The following is a 23,003-nucleotide window of genomic DNA, read 5'->3' as shown; positions in this document are numbered from 1 at the left end:
CACTGTTTTAACTGAGCTGATTCTCTTTCTTTTAACAGAACCAATTTCTGTCCCTTTATCCAAAAAACCTATGTAAGTTCTGGACATTTTGAGACCTAGTTTCTGACCTCTGATAATTTAGCTGCAGATAACTCATTAACTTATTTTAACTTATTGATTATTCTGTTGATTCATTAGCCCTTTTTTGACAGGAATTGTGCAAATTTTCAGGAAAGCCAAATCAGTCTTTTTTCAGCATTGGCAGTATAAAAGCAAAATCGGGGAGTGCGGTAAAATGCTGCCTACCTAATTTTGTTTATACAGAATGTGCCTTTTTCAGGGCAATGGTGGGCGTGAGCAAATAACAAAACATGTAGCTCAGCGTGTGACATAAAAAGTGACGTGGGAGGGAAGCTGCGGCTGGTCATCTTTCAGTGATTGTCTCTTAAGTCGTAAGCCCATTACAAGTTTCCAGAGCACAAAATGACCTCTTCAAAATACTTCAAACAGCAGTTCTAAACCAAAAAGATATTTAGTTTACCATCACAAGACAAAATGAAGGAAGGAGGGAATCTTCATTATATATATATATATTATATGGTCATTTACCCCAGGCACATTACAGGCAGACGGTATGACAAAAATAAAGTGTTTTCTATACATTAAAGCATGTCAATATATTCTAGGAGAAACCCAAAATACAAAATTAACCTTAAAGATTAGCTTACTAATTAACCATTTTTTCCTACTGTTAATAAATGTATAAGTTGCTCTTATAAGTGACAACACATATTTTAGCAGTAAAACCAGGAAGGGAGAACTTTGATAAAGCCGTCTAGCTGATGTTGAAAACAAACGATCTGCAAAGATTTAAATGCAAAGATGCTTTGCAAGAGATGCCACATACATCAAACATGCCAAAATAACAAATTCTCTTTATCAAGCAAACATACACTGGGATGTCTCAAACATATGGGCACAATGTCCAGATGCACATGTGCATACTGGAATGCGCACAAGAGACACCATCAAACACATAAAGGAACACAGACAAGCCCCCAGCTCATCTCCACACACAACCATACATACGTGACAATGTTGGACGCAACATAAGAGACCCACACAGACGATGATGCTGGTCCAAAGAGAGCCGGAGTCTTTTAGTGTCCAACAAACTTCTGTCTAGTTTGACAACAACTCTTAGAAGAAGGATAACGTCTCTGAGCATCGACAGAACCCCTGCCATGTCTAGCTTTGTCTGTGAAAGTGTGTGTGTGTGTGTGTGTGTGTGTGTGTTAGAGGCTTTACTGTGTGAATTCCAAAAAAACATCCTTACTTTAGAGAAAAAGAGTGTATGAGTGTGTGCATGTGTGTATGTGTGTATTTGAATTTGAGAGAGGCTTTGCCATGTTTGGCCCAACTACAGTGTGTGTGTGTGTGTGTGTGTGTGTGTGTGTGTGTGTTGGAGGTGTGTGTGTGTGTGTGTGTGTTTGTGTGTGTGTGTGTGTGTGTAAAACAGAGAGAGAGTGAGAGAGTGTTATGGGATGTAAGTGTGTTCGAACAGTGTGTGGTTGTGCAGCCTTAGGCTTTGGCTCAGGATTTCTTTAGCGTGTGGAAATGGGATTATGCCTTCCTCTGAAAAGCACTCTCCCTATTGTTACTGGGATGATGCAAGGTATAAGCCTTAATTCTCTCTTCTCTGTGTAGGTCTCTGTCTTCTCTCTCTGTGTTTCAGATTCAGTTATCCGTCGCTCTCAGTTTCCTCTTCTGTGTTTTTGTGTTCTTAGAACTGATGACAGTTAATACAGGCAACCAGGAGTTATGTGTGATTTTTGTCATGTTTTTCCTTTCTGTCCTTCACTGGAGAGACCAGTGGTCACTGATGGTAACAGCAACAGCAAACTGAATGGTAAATGGACCACATTTTTATAGCACATTTATCCAAAGAGCTTTACAAGACGAAGACAACAATGGAGCAACTGGTGTATTTGTTAATAATCTGTGAACAAATTAATGTTTTAATGGCCTTTTATTGGCTTTTGTACACCGGGCTATGAGCACATTAGAGAAGCAAACTCTGCCAGTAAAATTCAAAACTAGTTCACAGTGAATTAATGAACAGAATGTTCATTCATTCACTCATTTTCTGTAACTGCGTATCTTGTTGGGGGTCATGGGGGGGCTGGAGCCTATCCCAGCTGACACTGGGCGAGAGGCAGGGTACACCCTGGACAGGTCTCCAGACTATCACAGGGCTGACACATAGAGACATCCATTCATGCTCACATACACACCTATGGCCAATTTAGAGTCACTAATTAACCTGCATGTCTTTGGACTGTGGGAGGAAGCTGGAGTATACAAAATTATTGAAAATGATGAACGTGTAATCTTGGAGACCAATGTTGTTGATTTCTCCGTTATTTTGCATCATATTCCTGCTGGAACACGTCCAGTTTCACGGTAGAAAGTGCCGCTATTCTCTCTAACAGTCATTCCCCTGGTTGCAATGACGCCACTGAGATAGAGTAGACCCAAGACCCCACCTTGTTGACCAATTAGAGCAAAATGGGCTGTTTCAGGAGGGGGGGCTTAAAGAGACAGGCATTTCAATACAGCTTCAAAGACAGAGGATAAATACAGGTGTGCCAGCATGAGGAAAATAAAGCATTTTTTAACCATCAAAGTATGTAAACATGTATACTGAGTTTCTAGAGTTTCTACTACAAGAAGTATAAACCTGAAAGTGTCCTTTTAAAGGTCCCATATTGTTACACTTTTGACCATCAGTATGATTTGAAAAACACACATTACACATTGCATGAAATCAATTCTCTTACAAGTTACTATGATCTTTTGATGCAACCAATCACAGTATCTTCATCAGCCACTTTAAAAATGTGGCTGACATTTAAAGCTCTGCTCTTGACAACTTCTTGCTGGCAGGGTCCCCTCCAAAAACAGACATAGTTGTTAATCAATACATCTGATCAGCATTCGCATAATCAATCCACTGATCAGAATTCCAAACACAGCCCAGAGGTTCAACAACCACACACACACACACACACACACACACACACACTACCTCTCTCTCTCTCCCCAGAGCCAATCACTTGCATTGATCACAACCACTGATGTGATCTTCAGCTGATCAGATGCTACCTGCTGTGAACTAGGGATCAATGCCTGATAAACGAGAAGAAAAACACTCGTTTATCACTCTGGAGATGAACGGATATCATTTTTCTCTCAATTTCTCTCCTATTGACTCTGAGACGGCTCCTAGGCACCACCAATCAATCAAAGATGTGTAGTTGAAGGGGGATAAAGGCTGGGAGGAGAATAAAGGTGGAGTAGTCATTGACACCATATTTAGATATACAGACAAGATAAACTAAGAGGTAATTTTTCTTCACAAGGAGGACGGTCTTCACCATCTTGTGGTCCCTTAAGAGGGACCACAAGACGGTGTTTTTTAAACCTGTCACAGAGTTTTCTGTGACAGGTTTAAACACTTGCAATATTGAAAGTGACCTACATTTTAAATAAATGTATGATTTAATTTGTCGCCTCACATTCTGAAACCTGCAAAACACTTTCTGTGTGATCAGGGCCAAATGCGGTGCCATTGAGGAATCTGAGCTTTCAGCATCTGGGAAATCTAGATCTAATGCATCTCTGAAACAATGTAACCTGTCACATGTCAAAAATATAAGAACAAAAATACCTGTGTTTAAAAAAACAAACAAACAAACAAACAAACAAAAAAAACAGGCATCCTTACCATTGGAGCTGAGGCCCACCCACATGGCACCATCCTCGCTGATATCAGACAGCCTGCTGGTCAGAGGTTGTGTGTCAAATGGTGTCCCATCCTCTTCAAGTCCATCCAGGAAAAGACTCACACGCCTGTCATGGACCTGAAAATCAGGCAGAATGAGACCTAAGTCTTAGGTGAACAGTTTGAATCCAGGCTTTGTATTTACTGTGTGTATTTTCAACTTTATGCAGCAGACAGTCTGCAATTTCTGTGGGAGAAGAATCAAAAAGTGCCTTCAAATTGTTCTACACTTTGTCAACCACTCACAAATAACAATAAACAATACATCACTTTTTCCCCTTTTCAGAGTAGCATGGACATTAGATGAAGATGAGGAAGGCCTTTGTAGTCACATAATGTGATTTATTTTTGAAAAAACTTTGTTGAATTTATCTAATATCATCTATGTAAACTGTACCCCAGGTTTTGGGAGGGGAAAAAAACTACACAGATTATCAATTAATAAATCGGCATTTATATAAAGCACCACTGGATGCCATTAAAAGTCTCCGAGCACCACAGTGGAACCTGTTCATGTAAGGGAGCGGCCTGAGGGGAAGATGCAGCAGTAAAGGCCTAGCAGCAGGTTACTGCTGTAACACACAACGTCTCAAAAAGAGTGGCAGCTGCTCTGTGTGTGCATATGTGCGTCTATCTACAAAAGTGTATGCACGCACCACTGGTGTGTTTTTGCATATCTGTGCATGTGTGTGAGTGTGACCATGTGTGTGTGAATTATACATACGGCTAATCTTCCAGCTCATTTCCCCAGTACCAGAAAGAGCCTCAGGCTAAACTGCCTCAGCCGCAAATTAGCTTTCTGTTTGACCAAAAATCTCCTCTCCACTCCTTTCCTCTCTCCTTTCCCCGATCTGCTGCATGAATATTAAAAACTGCACGGCAGACAACATCGTCAAAGCAGGAGCAGCTCCCTTTCACATCAAACCCAGGCAAAAGAGAGATACTTCCATAAGAGGGGCTCTCCTCCCCCTAAAAAACTTTAATGTGCCCTGTCCTACTCTCTCCCTTTACCCCATCTCCAAATCCTGTGTTTAGGAAACACACTGTGGGACCACTGATAAACACGACTCTCCCTGTCTTACTAGAGTCCCCCTCTCCCGCTTCATCTCTCTCCTCTCTCTTCTGCTCTGGTCCTCCTTGCTTTGTCCTTTCTCCTCCTCACGAGGTCATTTGATTCCTTCACCTTTTTTCTGTTTTTGAGTTCCCTCACCTCGTTTTCATTTCCTCCCTCTCTCTCCCTATTTTTCATAACCATCTTTACTTTCCCTTCCCTCTCAGCCGACGACTTCCCCCTCTCATCTCCCTTCCTGTCTCTTTCCCTCATGTTTATCTTGCCCTGTCGCTCTCACTTGTTGTCAGCTCTTTAGGGAAGTTGAAAAGGTGTGAGGAGGGAAATAAGTCCAAGTCAAAAAACGCCTTTAGGGGATGAAGGCAGGCCCAGACAAGTGTCTGCCTCTCAGAGGATAGTTAAGACGCCCAGACAGACACTTTCATGATGGCTGATTGAAGACTAGCAAGCGCATGAGAGCAGAAGAGAGAGCGCAGGAGAGAATAAGAGTGAAAAAAAGGGAAGAGAAAAAAAGAGACAGGAGGGAGAAAAAGAAAAGTCAGAGAGCGGGTGTAAGAGAGGGAGCCAGAAGAAGGGCCCTCTTTAGGAATCTCTAAGCCGGAGCTGTGTGGCTCTTGGGGAGATGTGAGGCAGTTGTCAGGCCTGATGTAAATGAATCCTGAAGCGCTTCATCCTCCTTAGCCGCCACGCGCCCTTTTGAAACACAGCCAACTCCCCTTTGTTAGCTTTCACAAACACTTTCCCTCTGTTTTTCCCTTTCCCCGTCCATCTGTATTTTTACCTCCTCCTTTCCTCTACCTCTCTTTGTCTCTTTTAGCCAGCGTAACTTCAGAGTTCTTTGAGAATGGAGGGAAAAAAAGGAAAGGAGTTGGGGAATTCTTTAGTGTTGATAACCAGTCTCATTTGGACTGTGTCCACTATGTACAAAGGGAAAGAAATAATACTTTATACCGATCCTCTTCCTTTTTTTTTTTTTACACAGGATATGTATTTTGTGAGGGTTTTAACTGAAGAACTTTGTGGTACCATCACAGCATGCATTTTCAGATATATAGTGAGCTATATAGAGCCCACAAGTAGTGATCATTAACTATAGTTAAATGTGAGTTAAAATTTGATAAAGGTGCAATTGTGCAGCATATACTATAAGTGTATGTTATATTTCTAATACTATTAACTATTGACTATACTGTTGGTCTTGCATATGCCCTGATAACAATCTTTAATGTGCAAGGGGTACCCATAACTCCAAAGCTAAGGTTAAATGTTCCTATCTAAACTAGAATAGTACCTCATGGTTGTATGCCTCTGCGAACCACTCAAGTTACACTTACAGTTTACATCCATGTCTCTGAAAACATGGATGCTTCACACACATCTTTCCCCCGACTGTACAGAAGATCTATATAACCAGCACAGTTTCAAGGTGGACACACAAGATTAGTGTCACCAACTCAGTATGTCCCCTGTTCCTGAGTTATGACATGAATAACGACCAGGAAAGTGTTTTTGCAGACCATTATGATATCAGAGTGAAGTTGACCTTGAACCTTTTGGATACATAATGTTATCACTTTATCATTTCATCCTGTTAGACATTTGTGTAAAATTTTGTCATAATTAGAGAATTCTTGAGTTCTTGAGTTACAGCCTTAAAACATGAGGTCACAGTGTCCTTTGACCTTTGACCTTCAACCACCAAATTTTTATTAGTTCATTCAAAAGTCCAAGGGTACGTTTGTGCCAGAGGTTGCGCTAGACTTTTTCGTCGCCGGTCATTTTGACCGACAGGGTCGTAAAAATCTGCTCATAATCTATTTTTACCGGTCATTTTAATTTTCGTTTTTAAATGATAATAAAGATATTCAAAGACATTTAGTCTTCATTTGTTCGTTTTTAATAAATCCAACAAGCAAGTTATAAAGTATGCATTAATAAGGACATGAACGAAAAGATGAACAGATATCCACACACCGCAGTGCTTCAGTTCAGCGTCTGGTCAACACGCGAGCCGCGAGCCGCGAGCACTTCTGTCAAGCTGGATAGAGCAGATCGTACCAAACAGGAAGTTGGACACGGAAAAGACGAGAGAATCCGGCCAATTTTCAAAATAAAATAACAATAGCATGCACTGAGGAACGTGAGGGAATACCATGTGTATAATTTAAAATAACACAACAGTGTATAATCGAACACATTTTTCAATACCCAATCACTTCATTACAATTTTAATTTTGTGTCACTGAGCCTACAGACTACATAAATAAAATGGTCAGAACAATATGCCCTATTCATTCAGTGTTAATCCAACACGCTCAATACATGGACATGCAATGACAAATTGTCATTAACTTATTACGTTATAAAAAACGATTAAAATATGGACTTACCCATGTTTAAAATGACGAGTTGAAGTGAAAAAACGAGTACTGACGGGAACAGACGAGCGGAGTCAATGTTTAACGGCGCGGAGAGCGCAGGAGAAATGCGCTGCCTGTGTGGACAGTCAAGCGCCTGCGAGTATACTCGCAGGACTTCTGCGGCACTACCGCATCTGGTGTGTCCAGGCCGTTATGTTACCAACGCTACATGAAGCAGATGAATGACTTTTTCTCTGCAGTGTGAAAACGGCAGCCACTTAAACCACTGACTGTGCACTCCGCCGCCAAGTGGGCAGGGGTGGTAATTGCAACTGGTCAAATGACCGTCGGCCTTCAGATTTTCTGGTCATTGTTGTAAAAAAACGGTCAATGACCGAGAATATCCAGTTAACGCGACCCCTGGTTTGTGCCACATTTGATGAAATTCCCGAAAGGTGTTCTTGAGATATCCCTTTCACGAGAACAATGTAAGGTCAAAGTGACCTTGACCTCTGACCACCAAAATTAAGTCAGTTCATTGTTAAAGGGAAATTTCGGTTTCTTTCAACCCGTCTCCTAACGTCCTAAATTTGGTTCAAGTGACTAGTGACATACAGATAATAGTTAGCATGTTAGCCGTTAGCCTAGATACAGCCGAAGCGTCAGACCTGTTAAAATGTAAGTGAACGGGCATCCCTTTAAGTGCAAAGTTAGTCCACTAAACAAGCTTTTTTCCACAAAGACCGCCTCATATCGTTAGGATAAATGTCAGAGAACATATAGAAAACGACATGTGTTGTCTTACCTTACTGGTGCGCTGCCATGTTTGTTTATCCCTCTAGCTCTGCTTTCCAAAGCGCAGCCGAAATATATCTCGCCAGCTCTAGATAAAGCCCAGCTGGATACTAACGTTACTCCAGGTGGAGGTGTCTCGTCCTCGGTCACATCCAGACCTTGAAAATAAGGCTGCAACCGGTCCCATTCCTTGCAACAGAGGCATTCCTCTTCTGTGGGCACTGGGGCACCAATCTCCAGAGCTAAAGCCTTGTGGCAGCCATTCCTTCTCTCTCGTCCTCTAACGTTACCTGTTGCGCCTCGCTCTCTCCTCCTCCTCCTCTGTTCAGGCAACCGTCCGGTTCCGCCTTCCAGCTGTTGCTGCTTGTTCAGGCATGCTATGAGATCGCTACTTGTTCTCGCGATATTTCGGCTGCGCTTTGGAAAGCAGAGCTACATTGTAAACAAACATGGCAGCACACCAGTAAGGTAAGACAACACGTTTACATGTCGTTTTCTATATGTTCTCTGACATTTATCCTAACGATACGAGGCGGTCTTTGTGGAAAAAGCTTGTTTAGTGGACTAACTTTGCACTTGAAGGGATGCCCGTTCTCTTACGTTTTAACAGGTCTTACGCTTTGGCTGTATCTAGGCTAACAGCTAACATGCTAACTATTATCTGTATGTCACTAGTCACTTGAACCAAATTTAGGACGATAGGAGACGGGTTGAAAGAAACCGAAATTTCCCTTTAAGTCCAAGTGAACGTTGTTTGTGTCAAATTTGTAGGACTGTAGTTTCCTGGTCGACTAGCCGATTATTCGGTCGCTATGCTCTCGTCCAACCAAATTCTCATTAGTTGAATAATCGCAGTGTTACTTTCATAAGGAGAAAAGTGCTACATCAACAGCTTTCCAGGATTAATCCATTATTTTCTGCAGCGGGGGGACTGGCTAAGTTACCTGTGAAAATTGTGGTGTTTTCAAAACACCCCCGTTGTTGACAGAAAGTTGGATTTGCCCACCCTCACGCTCAGCGTCATGGTGAAACAAACCTCCTGTCTGTTTCTGTATAGTGACACCATTTCCCTCAGTGGAAACAAAGCTTGTATTTACTTGTATTTCACAGATAAGAAACAATAAATTGTGAAAACAGTAAAGCTTCTACTAAAATAGCATTTAAAGTCATGTGTGAGATTTTTCCTTCAGGGATTTATATATCAGGATTTATCCTGGCTTCATATGAACAGAGGAAATCTCCGCTCATCACTAGGCTAATGTATACAATGTAAAATACCATAGGCTGGCGCTAATAACATTAGCATGTTGTATTTGTTTGGAAAACGTGTTTAGTGTGACGGTTGTTTTGTCTGTGAATCTTGTGAGCTGTAACGGAGCCAAACTATGTGCTGTTACCTTTGTTACATGTTGCCGTTGTCCCTGGTTTTATATGAGAAGAGAAAAAGATAGCTAGACGCTAGGCTAGTTAATACAATGTAAAAAGCCATAGGCTTGTGCTAATAACGTTAGCATGTTGTATTTGTGGGGGAAATGTGTCCAGATAAAGATAAAGATAAAGTGTTTGTCTGTCAGTTCTGCAATTTATAGTGAGGCCAATTTGTGTGCTTGTGTTTGAAATTGTCTGTATTAAGCCATGTTTAATGTGTGTTTAATGTGAGTTTTGAATCAACTATATAAATAAAATTTGATTTGAACTAAACTTTGCAGAACTTAACACAGTCCTCCCCCACCGACTAGTAATTTGGAGGTGTAACTGCAGAGGGACACTGACACAACACAGCAGAAGTAAAAATAACGTGCAGATTTTTTTTTTTTTTCCCACGACTAATCAATTAGTTGAAGATTATGTGTGACTTAGACAACCAAGATTTTCTTTGGTTGACTACAGCCCTACAAATTTGAAGAAGTTCCCTCCAGGCATTCTTGAGATAAATGAAAAATAACTGGATTTTTTTTTTTCCAAAGCTACAGGTCATTAAACTGAGAGACACCCATTTATTTCTCTGAAATATTTCTGTTTCTGCTGTTTTACTCTCCTTTTATGCAAACTCAAAGTCTCTGTCACATTAAGATTGAAGCTGAAAATGGAAGGAGAGATGGGTTCAGCAGGGTTCAATCTGGGCCAGCCTGGATATTGAATCTAACCCCTGCACCACCTGTGGTCCCTGCCACTATTCATGGTTCCATTAGTACCTGGCCTGGTTGCATGCAGTTTTCTCCTGCATGCAACATTCCTGCAAAGTTAAGATTCTAACAGCTACTAACTACATTTTCACAATTAATTCTTTCACATTATTATCATTTCCTCATTAAACAATTTCCTTCAAAGGTTTCTGTGCTCTTAGGGAGTTTCAAGCACCCTTTCGCTGTGCAAAACCCACCCCACTGGCAATGTTACCACCTAAGCCTCTCTAAAAGCCCAGGGAAACCCTGAGTGGAAAGCTTTTAGTGATCTGTAGACTGGCATTTTGACTAAAGCTCTTCTCGATTTTCACACTCTTGCCAAGCCATGGCTCAGTACACAGTATGGACAGCAGTGTCTCTTCTAAGCCCACTTTGTAGCTGTGGGCCACAAAAGTAAGAGGTAGAGAAAATATGAATAGAATTAGCCCAAGTCTGCTGTTTAGGTCATACAAAAATATTCAATCCATAATATCACAGTAAAATATAAAGCTTTTACTTTTGTAACCACCCTTGAACAAAAACTAACAGCTGGCTGTATCTGGAAAAAAAACCCATAAAACCCATGTCTGGTTGCAGCAGACTATAAGCTGTTATTCACTCTCAAATTGAGTTTCTGAAGTAACTCTCTGTTGCTATAATCAAAATGTAGCGGTGTTTCAGACAGGCTGCTGTCATTCTGCACTTACAAGCCAGACTAAAGCCTTTCAATTCATCATGGTCAAGGACAGGTTAACCACAGCATACAGATATTCACCCGACTAATTCTCATTATTCTAAACAGCCAGGTGTTATCCAAACATCTGACATGTTGCACACGGTGTCAGACTTTAAAGTAACATTTCATTTATATGAGTAGAAGAGCTATCTGAGCTGCAGGTGACAGTTTGAGGTCAAAGTAGATGAAAGGGACCTTAAGGATGACTAATACTGGAAATACTAGATATATATTTTACTGCTGTCCGATCAGTCTCTTAAAAAGCTAAAGCAGCGCAGTGCAGGGGCTTAATGTTCTGTTTGTTTGTGTGAATGTGTGTGAATGCAAAACACCAGTTTACACAAACTGCTGTGCTCCCTGTTTGACCTTTCTCACAGAGGACACTGATTCCTACCATCGGCCATATTTTTCTCATCCACTCAGCTCACCTCCTTTTGATCAGCTCCTCTGCTTTTCTCTGACAAATATATTTTTATTTACACAACAGCAGACATTTAACCATTAACATCTCACTCTTCTTTTGGCAGTTCCCCCTTTTTCTTTGAACAACTATAGTTGTACAACTATAGTAGTATGCACTTGATATGGCATTTATATGCTAACTTTAGGTGTAGCAAGGGAATACATGCACATACATTCATTCAGACTTGTGCCGGGACACACACACATTTTTATAAAAATGAAACATGAAGCCATGTGTGTACAGATTATAAACCCTGCTAAGACAAACTTCTGATTTTGGGCTACATCGACAAATTGTACGTCTCTTACACCCTCTGCTTGGTTCACGTTCTCCTACCTTCTCTTTCTAAATCTTCCATCTCTCCTTTTCATCCCCACATCTCCACCCTCCTCTCTTGAACTCTGCTCCACCATCTTTTGTTTTCCTTTCTCAGACCTTCCCCTCTCTTGTTGCTCCTCTCATGCTTGTCTGCTCTTCCTCACCTATCTCTTCCTCTCCTTTTAACCTCCTCTAATCCCTGACCCCCCGCCTCTGCCCCCACGCATCCTGCCTCACCAAACTCCCTCCACGCAGCCACTCTCCTCCAGATGTGTTGCCCTGTGACTGACATCCCACTCACTGATAACACACCTCATTCCACAGCCAGGGAAGCTGTCATTGGGGGGAGACGCAGAAAAAGAGTGAGAACAGAATGAAGAAAGAGAAAGAAAAAGTAAGTGGGACATGAAGGACAGAGGCTGGAGTAAAGAGTTTAGTAAATGAGAGAATTATTGTGTTGAATGATAGAAGAAAAGAAGGATACATAGGAGAGAGTGTAACATAGAAAGACATTTTGGAAAGTATACAAGGAGAGCCAGACAGAAGTGATGTGGCAAGATGGGGGAAAAGGAGGAAATGAAATACATTATATTGAGGGAGGAAAGATTGGAATTGGAATTAAGTGGCGAATACATTAAACGAATGCAAAAAAGTGCTTCCTGATGACAAACTGGTTGAGATGCATACCATATAATCACTTGGAGTGGGAAAATAATTGATTTACTCACTTAACTTTAAGTATCGCATTTTTTTTTTACTATTATTTGAACAGTTTTACGCAGTTATTTGTTTACATTACCATTGGTGCTATTGAAATCATGTTATGCAACACATTTTTGATGTGATTCTACAAACACAAAAGCTCCAAAGAGCTCACTTCATCAAAATATATTGTCAACAGCTCAACTGAGCAAACTGCACAGCCTCTGTTTTAACATGTATCTAATAAGCTACCTAAATTATTTAGTTTAGTTTATTTTACTTTATTAATCCCCCTGAGGGGAAATTCAATGTTTTCACTCTTCCCTGTCAATTACACACAGGTCCAAAACACACACATACACAAACAGGACCTATACATGCACAAAGTGGAGAGATGTCAGAGTGAGGGGGCTGCCCTTGGTGAGGCGCCCCGAGCGGTTGGGCGGCTCAGTGCCTTGCTCAAGGGCACCTCGGCAGTGCCTAGGAGGTGAATTGGCACCTCTCCAGCCACCAGTCCATGCTCCATATTTTGGTCCGGACGGGGACTCAAACAGGCGACCCTCCGGTTCCCAACCCAAGTCCCTATGGACTGAGCCACTGCCGCCCTACGCAATTATATTAGTAAAAAAATGCTGTTTTAATTTGCACCAAGGGGAGATAAGAACTTCCTTTGGTCAAAAGCATTTTTCTGAGATGTTCATGGAGCTTAAACTTAAACCAAGATCTACGCCCAGGTCTCCACAATCATCTTAACCATTATACATCCTTCAAAAGAGAGCAATCAGCAGGGTCCGACGTTAAGGTTTTTTCCTACTTGCCCTGCCGGGCAAGTACTTCTCAAATCTACTTGCCCCATCTAAATTCTTACTTGCCCTGCCTAAGAGGTTCTTTTTCTGGCTGTGTGGTGCATATTTTCGCTCATGACTTATATCTTACGTCAGCAGAGACGCTCACCCAATGGAGGCAGCAGCACATAAAAAAGCAGCACACTGCAACTGGCCCCTCCGAGGACAGAAACAGGAGAGGAAATACACGATTACAGGCCTGGAGTTAAGATATTTTTAGGGCAAGGCCACTTTCAGCCTTTGATAAATACAAATTTATTGGGGCATCACGGCCAAAATGTGGGGCACCAAGGCCAAAACCAATGGCGCAATAACATTATGTGCTAACTACATTGAATGAAGACAAAACAATATGTGCTGAAAAACAGTACTGAGTTTATTAAAACTGGGCGTGTATGACTGGGGATATATCTCGTTTCTTGCTGTTTTGATTCATGTCCCTTATTTTTTAAGTCTTTGAAATCTCTTTATTCTTTTGTTATCTCCTAGTTATTCTTTATTGTCCTTTCTCAGCACATTACATACATTTGACCTCTGCATTTGACCCATCCTACTGTATACACTGGGAGCAGTGGGCAGCTGCAGTGCAGCGTCCGGGGACCAACTCCAGTTCTTTTGCCAATGCCAGTGGTCAGGGTCACTGACAGGAGTATTCACCTAACATAACCTACATATCTTTAATTATATAATTATTTATATGTCTCTATGGATATTTTTACATAAATCCCCAATATTTAATTTGCCCTTAAAAAAATCCTCTTCCTTCATTTAATTTGACAATGTTTATTGTATTGTATTATATGTATTAATTCTCTACAGGATCTTGTATGTTCTTTAATGTGTGTTCAATTTATTAAAAGAAAAAAACAAAAAAAAAACGTTTTGGTGAACCCTGCAGCAAAGTGAACCCTCTTCCTCAGAGAGGATCTTTGCCTCCCAGTTTGTTCCTGGCGACAGAGCAGAGTGAATCGTCTTTCTTCTCAGAGGATCTTTGTCCCATGAGATCAGGCAGCTGTTCTCCGTGTCCACATTTAAAACAACTTTCGCTGGCGATTTGACAGTCACTAGAAGCACATTATGACCCTTTGTAAAAGTTTCTGTGTGGTACCTGTGTTGTACATGAGCTAACGTTAGCGGGTAAGGACTGAGAGGCTGTCCGGTATGTGTGTGTGTCCGAGTCGGTGCTGCTTGCCCGATCGGGCATGTCTGCACAGGGTCTGCTGGCCCGCCGGCTATTTTTACTTGGCAGATATATAAATGAGAAAAGGTTGTGTTGGGGAGTGCATGTTTATTTTGTAACACTGGGTGGTACTTGAACTGTAAATTAACTGTTTTTTTATTAATTGGGTGGTAAATAGACTTGGGATAGGTGCACATTAATTGTAAATAAATTTGGGGATTTGTTGAAAATATATACTTCTACCTACTCCTTTTCTTACACTGTTATCTTTGTCTTGTATTTTGTTTTTTTTATTTTTTATTGTTTTGGTTTGAAATGAAGTTATTCATTCAAGGCTGGGATGATCTCAGCTTGACAGACTTAAAAATGGACTAAGATCATCTTCATCTAAAAATGATTTCTGGAAAACAGTATGCTGAACATTCACGGATATTCCTGTCCTCCAAATACAAACCAAAGTGAGTAAAATCAAAAAGTGTAATGTGACTTTATGCATCTGCAGCTCTCCACTTTTGCGTCCCCAGGCATATTGTCACCTTTCCCTCTCGCTTCCTCTAACTCTCCCTCCTGTTATCTCTATCCTTGTTATTCACCCTCCAAGCCTCTCCCACCCTCTTTACTCCTCTCTCCCCCCTATATACTTGCCCTTACCCACTGTGAACTGTTAGCAGCTCTGATGTACAGCCAATATTCTCTCTATCATATTAGCACGGCTGCAGTGTGTAAAGAAAGAGATAGGAAGAGGAGGAGAGGAGGAAAGGGAATAAAGGGAGAGGAAGAGAGAGAGAGAGAGAGGATGGAGAGGAGACACATTTGTTCTACTCATCTCAGCGCTAAAAGATACAATTACCTCTCACAGCATATTATCCATGTTTTATACCAGCCCAGGGCCCCATGCCTTTGCCTTGCCGCGCTCACCTCATGTAAGGCCCATATTTTAACACTAGCTATGACAGTTTATTTAAGAAAAGAAAATTGTGCCCAGGGAGATGGAGAGGGAGAGAGGGGGAGTGCGTGTGTGTGTGTGTGTGTGTGTGTGTGTGTGTGTGTGTGTGTGTGTGTGTGTGTAAGGAGAATGAGAGAGAAAGAGGGAAGGACAAAGAAGGTGGAGGGGAAGAGACAATGAAAGGGGGGAGAGAATGAGAGATAGATGAGGCAGAGAGAGAGGAAGAGAGAGACAAAATCATTCTCGAGGAAAAAAGCAAAGAGAAAAGATAAAGAGAGAAAAAGAGAGAGAGGGGACATTTATAAGGTGACACATCAACCTTTTAATAAAGACCATAAGTCTCTAAGACTTTTTCTTTCTGAGCAGAAAGCAAAGAGGGGTCCCATTTAACAAAACAGAGACATCTATGAGAGCGTACAAGGAAGGAGGAGCACATACACTATCATGCTGCAAAAGGAGAGACATGCAGAAATAAGACTTAGTAACAAGGTTTAGATGCACCAAACAGACTTCTGCTACGGATGGGTCTTGACAGAGGATCAGGTTTTGTGTTGGTTTTGGCCCATGGTGTTCCTTCATGTAGGCCTTATGAAATCTGTTTTAATTTTTTCATATGTTATTTTATTTTTACCCCAAATCCGTATTTTCCTTTTTAATTTTTCTGGATGCTATTTTGAATGATTTAAGCATATTTTGTCATCATTACAAGTGTGTAATCATGTGGTAGGTGAATAATATCCAATAATTCAATGAGAAAATAAAAAAATAAAAAAGAAAGAGAAAAAAATAAAAAAAAATAATGATTATCATTGAATTTAATATAATGAAACATTGTGCTATTTTTTATCACAAGTTACAAAACAAAACAATGCATCCTTTTTTTTAAATAAAGTGTTTCACATCTGAGATTGCTCTGCTCTAAATTTAGCTGTAAGTGTCAAATTCCTCAGTTTTTTTTGCAGGGTCCAACAATAATGTTCACTGTCAACCCAACATCAAAGAAAAATGTTATTTTCCTCACAATTTAGTGGGATCTCTTAACTTATAGGGAACACAGGTGTTGTAACTTCCTGTGATTATAATTCAATTAATTTTATCTTCATATATACTTATTATTTATTATCTTCATGCATATTTACTGCAGATGGATCTAACAGGGTCAATTATACAGCAGTAATATGTGTAACAAAGTCAAATGGACATTTGTAATATTAAGTATTATAATTACACAAAATTTGTCACACTTAGGCCTCCATACTCAATATGTGGAGTGTCTGGTACTCCACATATTGACTATACTCCTACTACTTTATATGGTTGTATTTGACATAGGATTTTGGTTGTTTTTATCTCGTGTTGTCAGGAATAAACAGAGATCGCCTCCCAAGATATCCACAGTCTGGGCCTCTTACATCAACACAACACAGACAACACTAGAGTCCACTAGTTACATGTAGTCATACATGTAGGCATACATGTAACCTGGGCCGTTTCGATGCATTTACAGGTGGTTTGACCACAAAGATGCAATTGACAGCTGGCTTGATATAGAAACATCAGTCTCAACACTCCCTCTCAACCACACAAGAAGCACAGGACGGGAGGATATGACCTAGCTTGGCTGACCAAGACAAAGACTGTGGTCAAGCTAGCGTTAGATTTTACCTTGCAGTCAAACCAGCCAGTGTTCAAGTTGGAGACAAACACCGGCAAAGCAGAGCAAAGTCTCAGCTAGCCGATAGCTGATATAAATTACTGGCCTGACATAACTTTTTAGACCCAGTGTGTGTGCAGGAGCTGAGCCCCGCCCTCTGTAAAAACACCAACACAGAGAGCAGAGGGTAGAACCAGTGTTTCCCTAAATGACACCAAAACATAGCAGCATAGTTTTTTTCTGCTCATTCAGCTTAAGAACTGGAAAAAATGCTTATAATTGTAGGGAAGACAAAAAAAGAAAATGTATCACTATCACTGAGGAAGTACAAGTCAGGTTCAGTCTGATCTGGTCTGAAACACACAGGTACGGGCCGGGTTCCAGTCTCAGCAGGTGCGTGCAGAATTCTACCACCAGACAGCAACATTACTTTGATATCCACTGCTGAGCATCTTCTTTTTATAAGAATATTTTTTTCTAAGATTCTTTTGCTCTTAATAGGGTTACTAACCTATGCTGTGCAACTTCTACTTTAGCGTGGATATATCTAGAAAGGGCAGGTTAACAGGATCATTTCATCCAAAGCACCTTGCAGCACCCTTGACGCATACATTTTTAGCACTCATATCTCACAGCTCCAGTGGGAATGAAACCCCTAACCCTAGCCGTGTTAGTGCCTTGCTCTCTCTATTAAGCTGGACCAGACTGCACACTGGCATGGAACGCTGATGTAAAATAAATAAATAAATGGATTTTAAGACAGAAAATCTCAAACCCTGCCGCACACACACACACACCTTTCTCTCCCTCTCTCTCGCTATGTAATTGATGCCAGTCTCGTGCCCTTTCGCCTCCTGTGCCAGCGGGCAGAGGGCTACCATAGAGGTGTCTGCTTCACCCCTAGATAACAACCTTGCCTCACCTTCACACACATGCACACAATCGCAAATACACACACATTAATATACTGTATTTAGTGCACGTACATGGATGCAAAGACACACATAGAGCCTGCGGAAACATGCACAGAAAGTGCCTCCATGCACACATAGTGTATGCATATACAGTGTATAAAACACACACACACACACACACACACACACACACACACACACACACACACACACAGACACACACACACATACATTAACTTTCAGTCTGTCTCACAATCTGTCTCTGTCACTCTAGGTGGGACAGAGAGAAAAGCATTAGGATAACTCCATGAGACAGAGTGCTGTGAGTCTGTATGTGTGTTTGTCTGTCACAATTTTACCTTTTAGCCAGAAGGTCTATCTTATCTTTTTGAATTCTTACACTGATTTCTTCTCTTCATGTCAAATTTCTGTTATTTCATTCTCTTCGAGCAAATACTTACACATGTCTTATGGTTGCTTTACAGTCATCAAGCAGCAGTACCCACTACCACTACTTAGGAAGGTTCAAATATTGAAATTAGAGGATATATTGAGGGAAAGCATGTATGTATGAGCACCAAAATTAGAAGCTGTCATGTGGCTGTGTATAAATTAAAGAATGGAGAAGTGAGATAAAAAAAGGAGTAATTATTTTCCTACTACAATAACATACCTATGCATGAGACGGGGCACCGTGCACACTGTGCCACTCATAGAGGACTACTGGTCACATATATATTGATACATATATATATAAGAGTGGCTATCAACAGAAGACCTCAGCCCCTAGCTTCCATTTCTGCAAAGCAAATTTTAAGGCTCAAACTGATGCAGCAACTTAGTCAGGTTCATGTATCTTGGTCCTGGAGTAAAGTGGAACTTATGGCTGAGAGGGCAAGAAATTGTCTACATGTATATCCACAGTCTGAAATTAACCTTTTTCAGCACCTGCTACTGTGGCAGGCAAGTATTTTTTACACAATAAAATCATTACATGTATGGTAAATTCCAGTATTTGAATTGGCTTTTGGGGGTTGAAGGTTTCTGTATGTACATACATTAAAGTGTCCTCCTATGTGCAAAACTATAAAAATAAAAAAAAAGTATAAATACATTTCAGTTCACAGTTCATACAGACCACTTATTATGCTTACTATGCCAAGTACTCCCCGGCCCTGCTCCGATCCAATCTGAGCTCATCCAACATCACTCTCTCCCACTTGTTTGAATACAAACTCATTACGCACTGAGCAAATCTTTCAGATGAAACTGAAATGTGAGGTAGTGAAGCTAATACAGTAATAAGTGGGCATGTATGCATGTGTGCACACCTTTTTATTGAGGATTGTTGCTTAGAATTTGGTGAAATTCATCTGTCAGTCAAAACAAATAGTTCTACAGCCCATAGTGTTGCTGTCATACAGCAGTAGGGAGCACTTTCAAATGTGTAGCTCTATCCAATAATATGCTAACCAAACTAAATGTGTCTTTCTGTTGCGCGTTTTCCCCTATTGCCAAATTGGCTGATGTCCTGACGATTCCACCCGCCACTGCCAACAATTTACCCACATTTAGCGGGTGGCGGTGCTAATTTCAGACCCTGTCTAATATCTATGTTAATAGTGACTATAGGTTTAACTAAAGGCACTGGTAACTCGTGTTCCGCCACAGTGTCAGAGTCATGCTAAACCTAGATTAGGATCAAGGTAGATAAGCAGAATGAATGAATAGATGCAGAGGGGGGCAGAGGAGAGTGGGAATGAGAGAGAAATTAAAGGACACAGTAGAGAGAAGAGAAGAAGAGAGGAGAGAAAGGCAGAAGAATAAGAAAGAAAGACAAAACCCGTCTCAGATAGAGTGGGGTGATGAGGCATGTGCACATGCATCTATGCAAGAAAGAGGGCGAGAGAAGGAAAGACTGTACGAGAATAGTCGGTGCAAATTAGTCGTCCTCTGCTGAGACCAGACCAGTCCTTACACAGACATACACACAGGCCAGAGTCTTACAGTGTAATTGTGCGTGAAAACATTCATTAAGCTTATTATGGCATTCAGTCGAAGTTTTAGCAGCCAAAGTGTCTGAGAGCAGAGTAGTGGAGCAGATGAGCTGTCAGGGTCTAGAGAACAAATTGTAGATTAGATAGGAACAGCTAGTTCACTCCTTCCAATAAACACAAAAACGGTTGTGTGTGTGTCTTTGTAATCTTGACTTGACCTTAACTCCCGATGATACTCACACATTGACCCACTTGCCCTCTTTTTGCATCTTTTCTTAACAATTCTGTTTCTCATTTTTTTCTCAGCCTTAAGCAACAGTTAAGAGCCCTCTGAAAGAAGATATCATCAGCTGTTTCTCTGTGTGGTGCTGTGTGTTTGTGTCTTTAACAGTAAGACAGAGAGTGTGTGTAAATGCACGTATGCACAAGTGTTAAACATTCATACGGCCGTGTTGAGTCGTGATGGGACCAGTGTGACTGGCTGTCCCTGCCACTGCCTCATCCGATAATGCTGATTTGCTCAGGCACTAACAGACGGACCCCTCTGGGGGTCCTCCAGGCACACAGTCAATCACTGGTACTCCAAAAGATAGTACTCCAAAGCTATTTAAATTGTTAACTCCCTTCCATTCTCTTCTTTCCATCTTTTGCAGTCTCTCTTTGCCACTTCTTTCTCTTCATCTCTCCATTTCTCTTTACACTGAAACCATCTTTTAACATTTCCCCTAACCTCTGACTTAACATATATCTTCAACTCTCACCTTTTTATGTATATATATTTTTGTTTCTTCAAATTTCACTAAAATAACACAATTGCACAAAGTGGAAGAAGATGCACACACAAAAAGGAAATATCCTCAAGTTGTTTTAAAAATTATTTAGAGTAAGCACAAAAGATCATGTAAACCAATGCAAAATTTTGTCCCTGCCCTCTGACTTTATTGTCTCACATTGTTGCTCTCCTGCCCTCTCCTTCGCAGAACCACAACAACTACTCTACTGGCACAATACTAAAGAAATGCCATGTTGATTAGGTGAGAAGAGGATGTTAACGTTGAGACCCAAATAACAGGACTTCTATTTCTCTTCCTCTCTTTGTGGTATTTTTGTCTCTTGTAGAGAGGCCATGTCCATCAAAGTGTTTTTTCCAGATGCCAGCTTTTGTTATTTTTTAATTGTTTGCAATAGGAGCGCTGCGTATTTACACTATACAAAGAAAACGGCAGCAGCGTAACAAGGCGCTGAGTTTCTATGCCATATGTTTGACATTATTTTCTTGTCACCAAGAATTGAACAATTTTTTACCAGACAGTCCAAGAAAAGTGGAGGAGGGGCGGGACAAATACCACTAAGACCAATCATCACATCTTATATGTACAAGTGCTGACATACAACAACAGTGGAGAAATGTGTTTATATGTTTCCTCACCCACAAAACCTCATGAACCCACATAAACCAGTGTATCCGACCTCTCTCCCAATGTTCTTCAGCCTTCCCTTCATCCAGAACAAGGGCCAGAGCAAGTTGTGCAATGACATTTTAACTTCTGGGGAAATTCTGTATTATAGCAACCGGACGCAACCACAGCATCTCAGGTGAAAAAAAACAACATGCATCCCCAGTGCACTCTCAAGTACTCCTTGCTGGGTTTTCAGAAAAGCACCTGGCCTTTCAGCTGGAAAAATTTTGGGGTGTACACGGCCCCTGACAGCCACTAATTTATTCTGTCCCTCCCTCATTAGCTCGCTTACTCTGTGTCTGTCTTACTGTGCCTCTCAAAAGTGCAGCATTTGCATTGGAATGGTCATATAATGGTATGACAATAACAAGACCCTCTACTTTCATGACAATAAACAAAAACAGGCAATAACTTTGCAGTCTTAAACCAGCCCTCCATTTGGCCTGGCCTGTACCACTTCATTGGGTGTGGTGTTCCTAATGGGAGTGCTATGAATATTTCACCTACTCTTTGTCTTAAAGTGGAAACAAACACCTTTTTACTTTTCTCCTCGAGTGTTTTCAAGTGGTGTTATTGTTGTTGCACTGCCCCCAAAAACAACCTGATCACTTTTCTCTTTCCTCAGAGCCTAGCAACCACCAACAACAAAGGACACACTGCAATTTGTTTTCCACAGTTACTTCGGTTGTTTCACCGTCCACCATTATCAGTACTGGGGATAGTAGCTGCAAAGAACTTACAGGGATACTCTTTGATAACTGGAAAGCTACTGATAGGCACTGGGGAAAATCAAGTCCCTAGGAACAGTGTCCAGCTTTGAAGACAATTTTACATAATAAATTACAATATCCGGGTCCATCACGTGATGCCATGGGGCCCAAAAAGACTGTTTCCCACAGAGTTATACTGTGAAAAAGATGTCTGTATATCAGTGGATACATTTTATGAGTGTCACAGCTCCCTCGAAATGATTTGTTTCACTATCAGGATTTGATCCTTTCAGTCCAATAACATTGAGAAAGTCTAGAAGAGCTGCACAATTAAATTTTTTCAATTCCTATTTAAGTTAGCAGAGTGCTTACGCAAAAGTTAGCCGCTTGATCAGCGAAAGTATGCTGCTTGGCTGCTGAAGGCCTGTAGTTTGCTTGCTCTATGAGGTCCATGATGCAAAAGATCCAGGTGATTTCAAAATGCAGAAATATGGCTTTTTTGGCCTCATGCGCCACTGAGCAACCTTCACAGATATGATCCTGTCACTGCCCCCAACGCTGTATCCAGTCCCTTTATACATCCATGGGGAAAACCAACTCACTGTCCTCTTCCTGATTTGGTACGCAATGGTTGACGCACTTCCTTTGTGCTGTAAATAGAGCCTTTATTTTCCCAGGAGATTGTGGTTGACAGAACTGCATGGTAACAGTGAGGCTTATACAGAATCAGTCTAAATGCTGACGATGTCTTTATACTATAAAACAGGAGTCCAAGGTATCAGTGCCCAATGTTGTCCTCATGCAAACACAGTATATGAGGCACTTGAGATAAAAAATAAAAAACACCCATCAAGAGAACAAGTTAT

The 23,003-nt window shown here is 41.0% G+C and overlaps 1 protein-coding gene across 1 annotated transcript in view; it reads right to left on the bottom strand.

The window, feature by feature from the left end:
* ush2a (Usher syndrome 2A (autosomal recessive, mild)) overlaps positions 1–23,003 on the bottom strand; it is a 286,437-nt gene that overhangs the window by 246,069 nt on the left and 17,365 nt on the right. The window contains exon 6 of the mRNA XM_049604025.1: positions 3,767–3,902. Within this exon, the coding sequence (XP_049459982.1) occupies positions 3,767–3,902 (136 nt within the window). The remainder of the gene's footprint in view (positions 1–3,766; positions 3,903–23,003) is intronic.

Source organism: Epinephelus fuscoguttatus, linkage group LG2 (genome assembly GCF_011397635.1).
Source record: "Epinephelus fuscoguttatus linkage group LG2, E.fuscoguttatus.final_Chr_v1".
Lineage (NCBI taxonomy): Eukaryota > Metazoa > Chordata > Actinopteri > Perciformes > Serranidae > Epinephelus > Epinephelus fuscoguttatus.
This window is presented reverse-complemented; position numbering and strand designations above follow the sequence as displayed.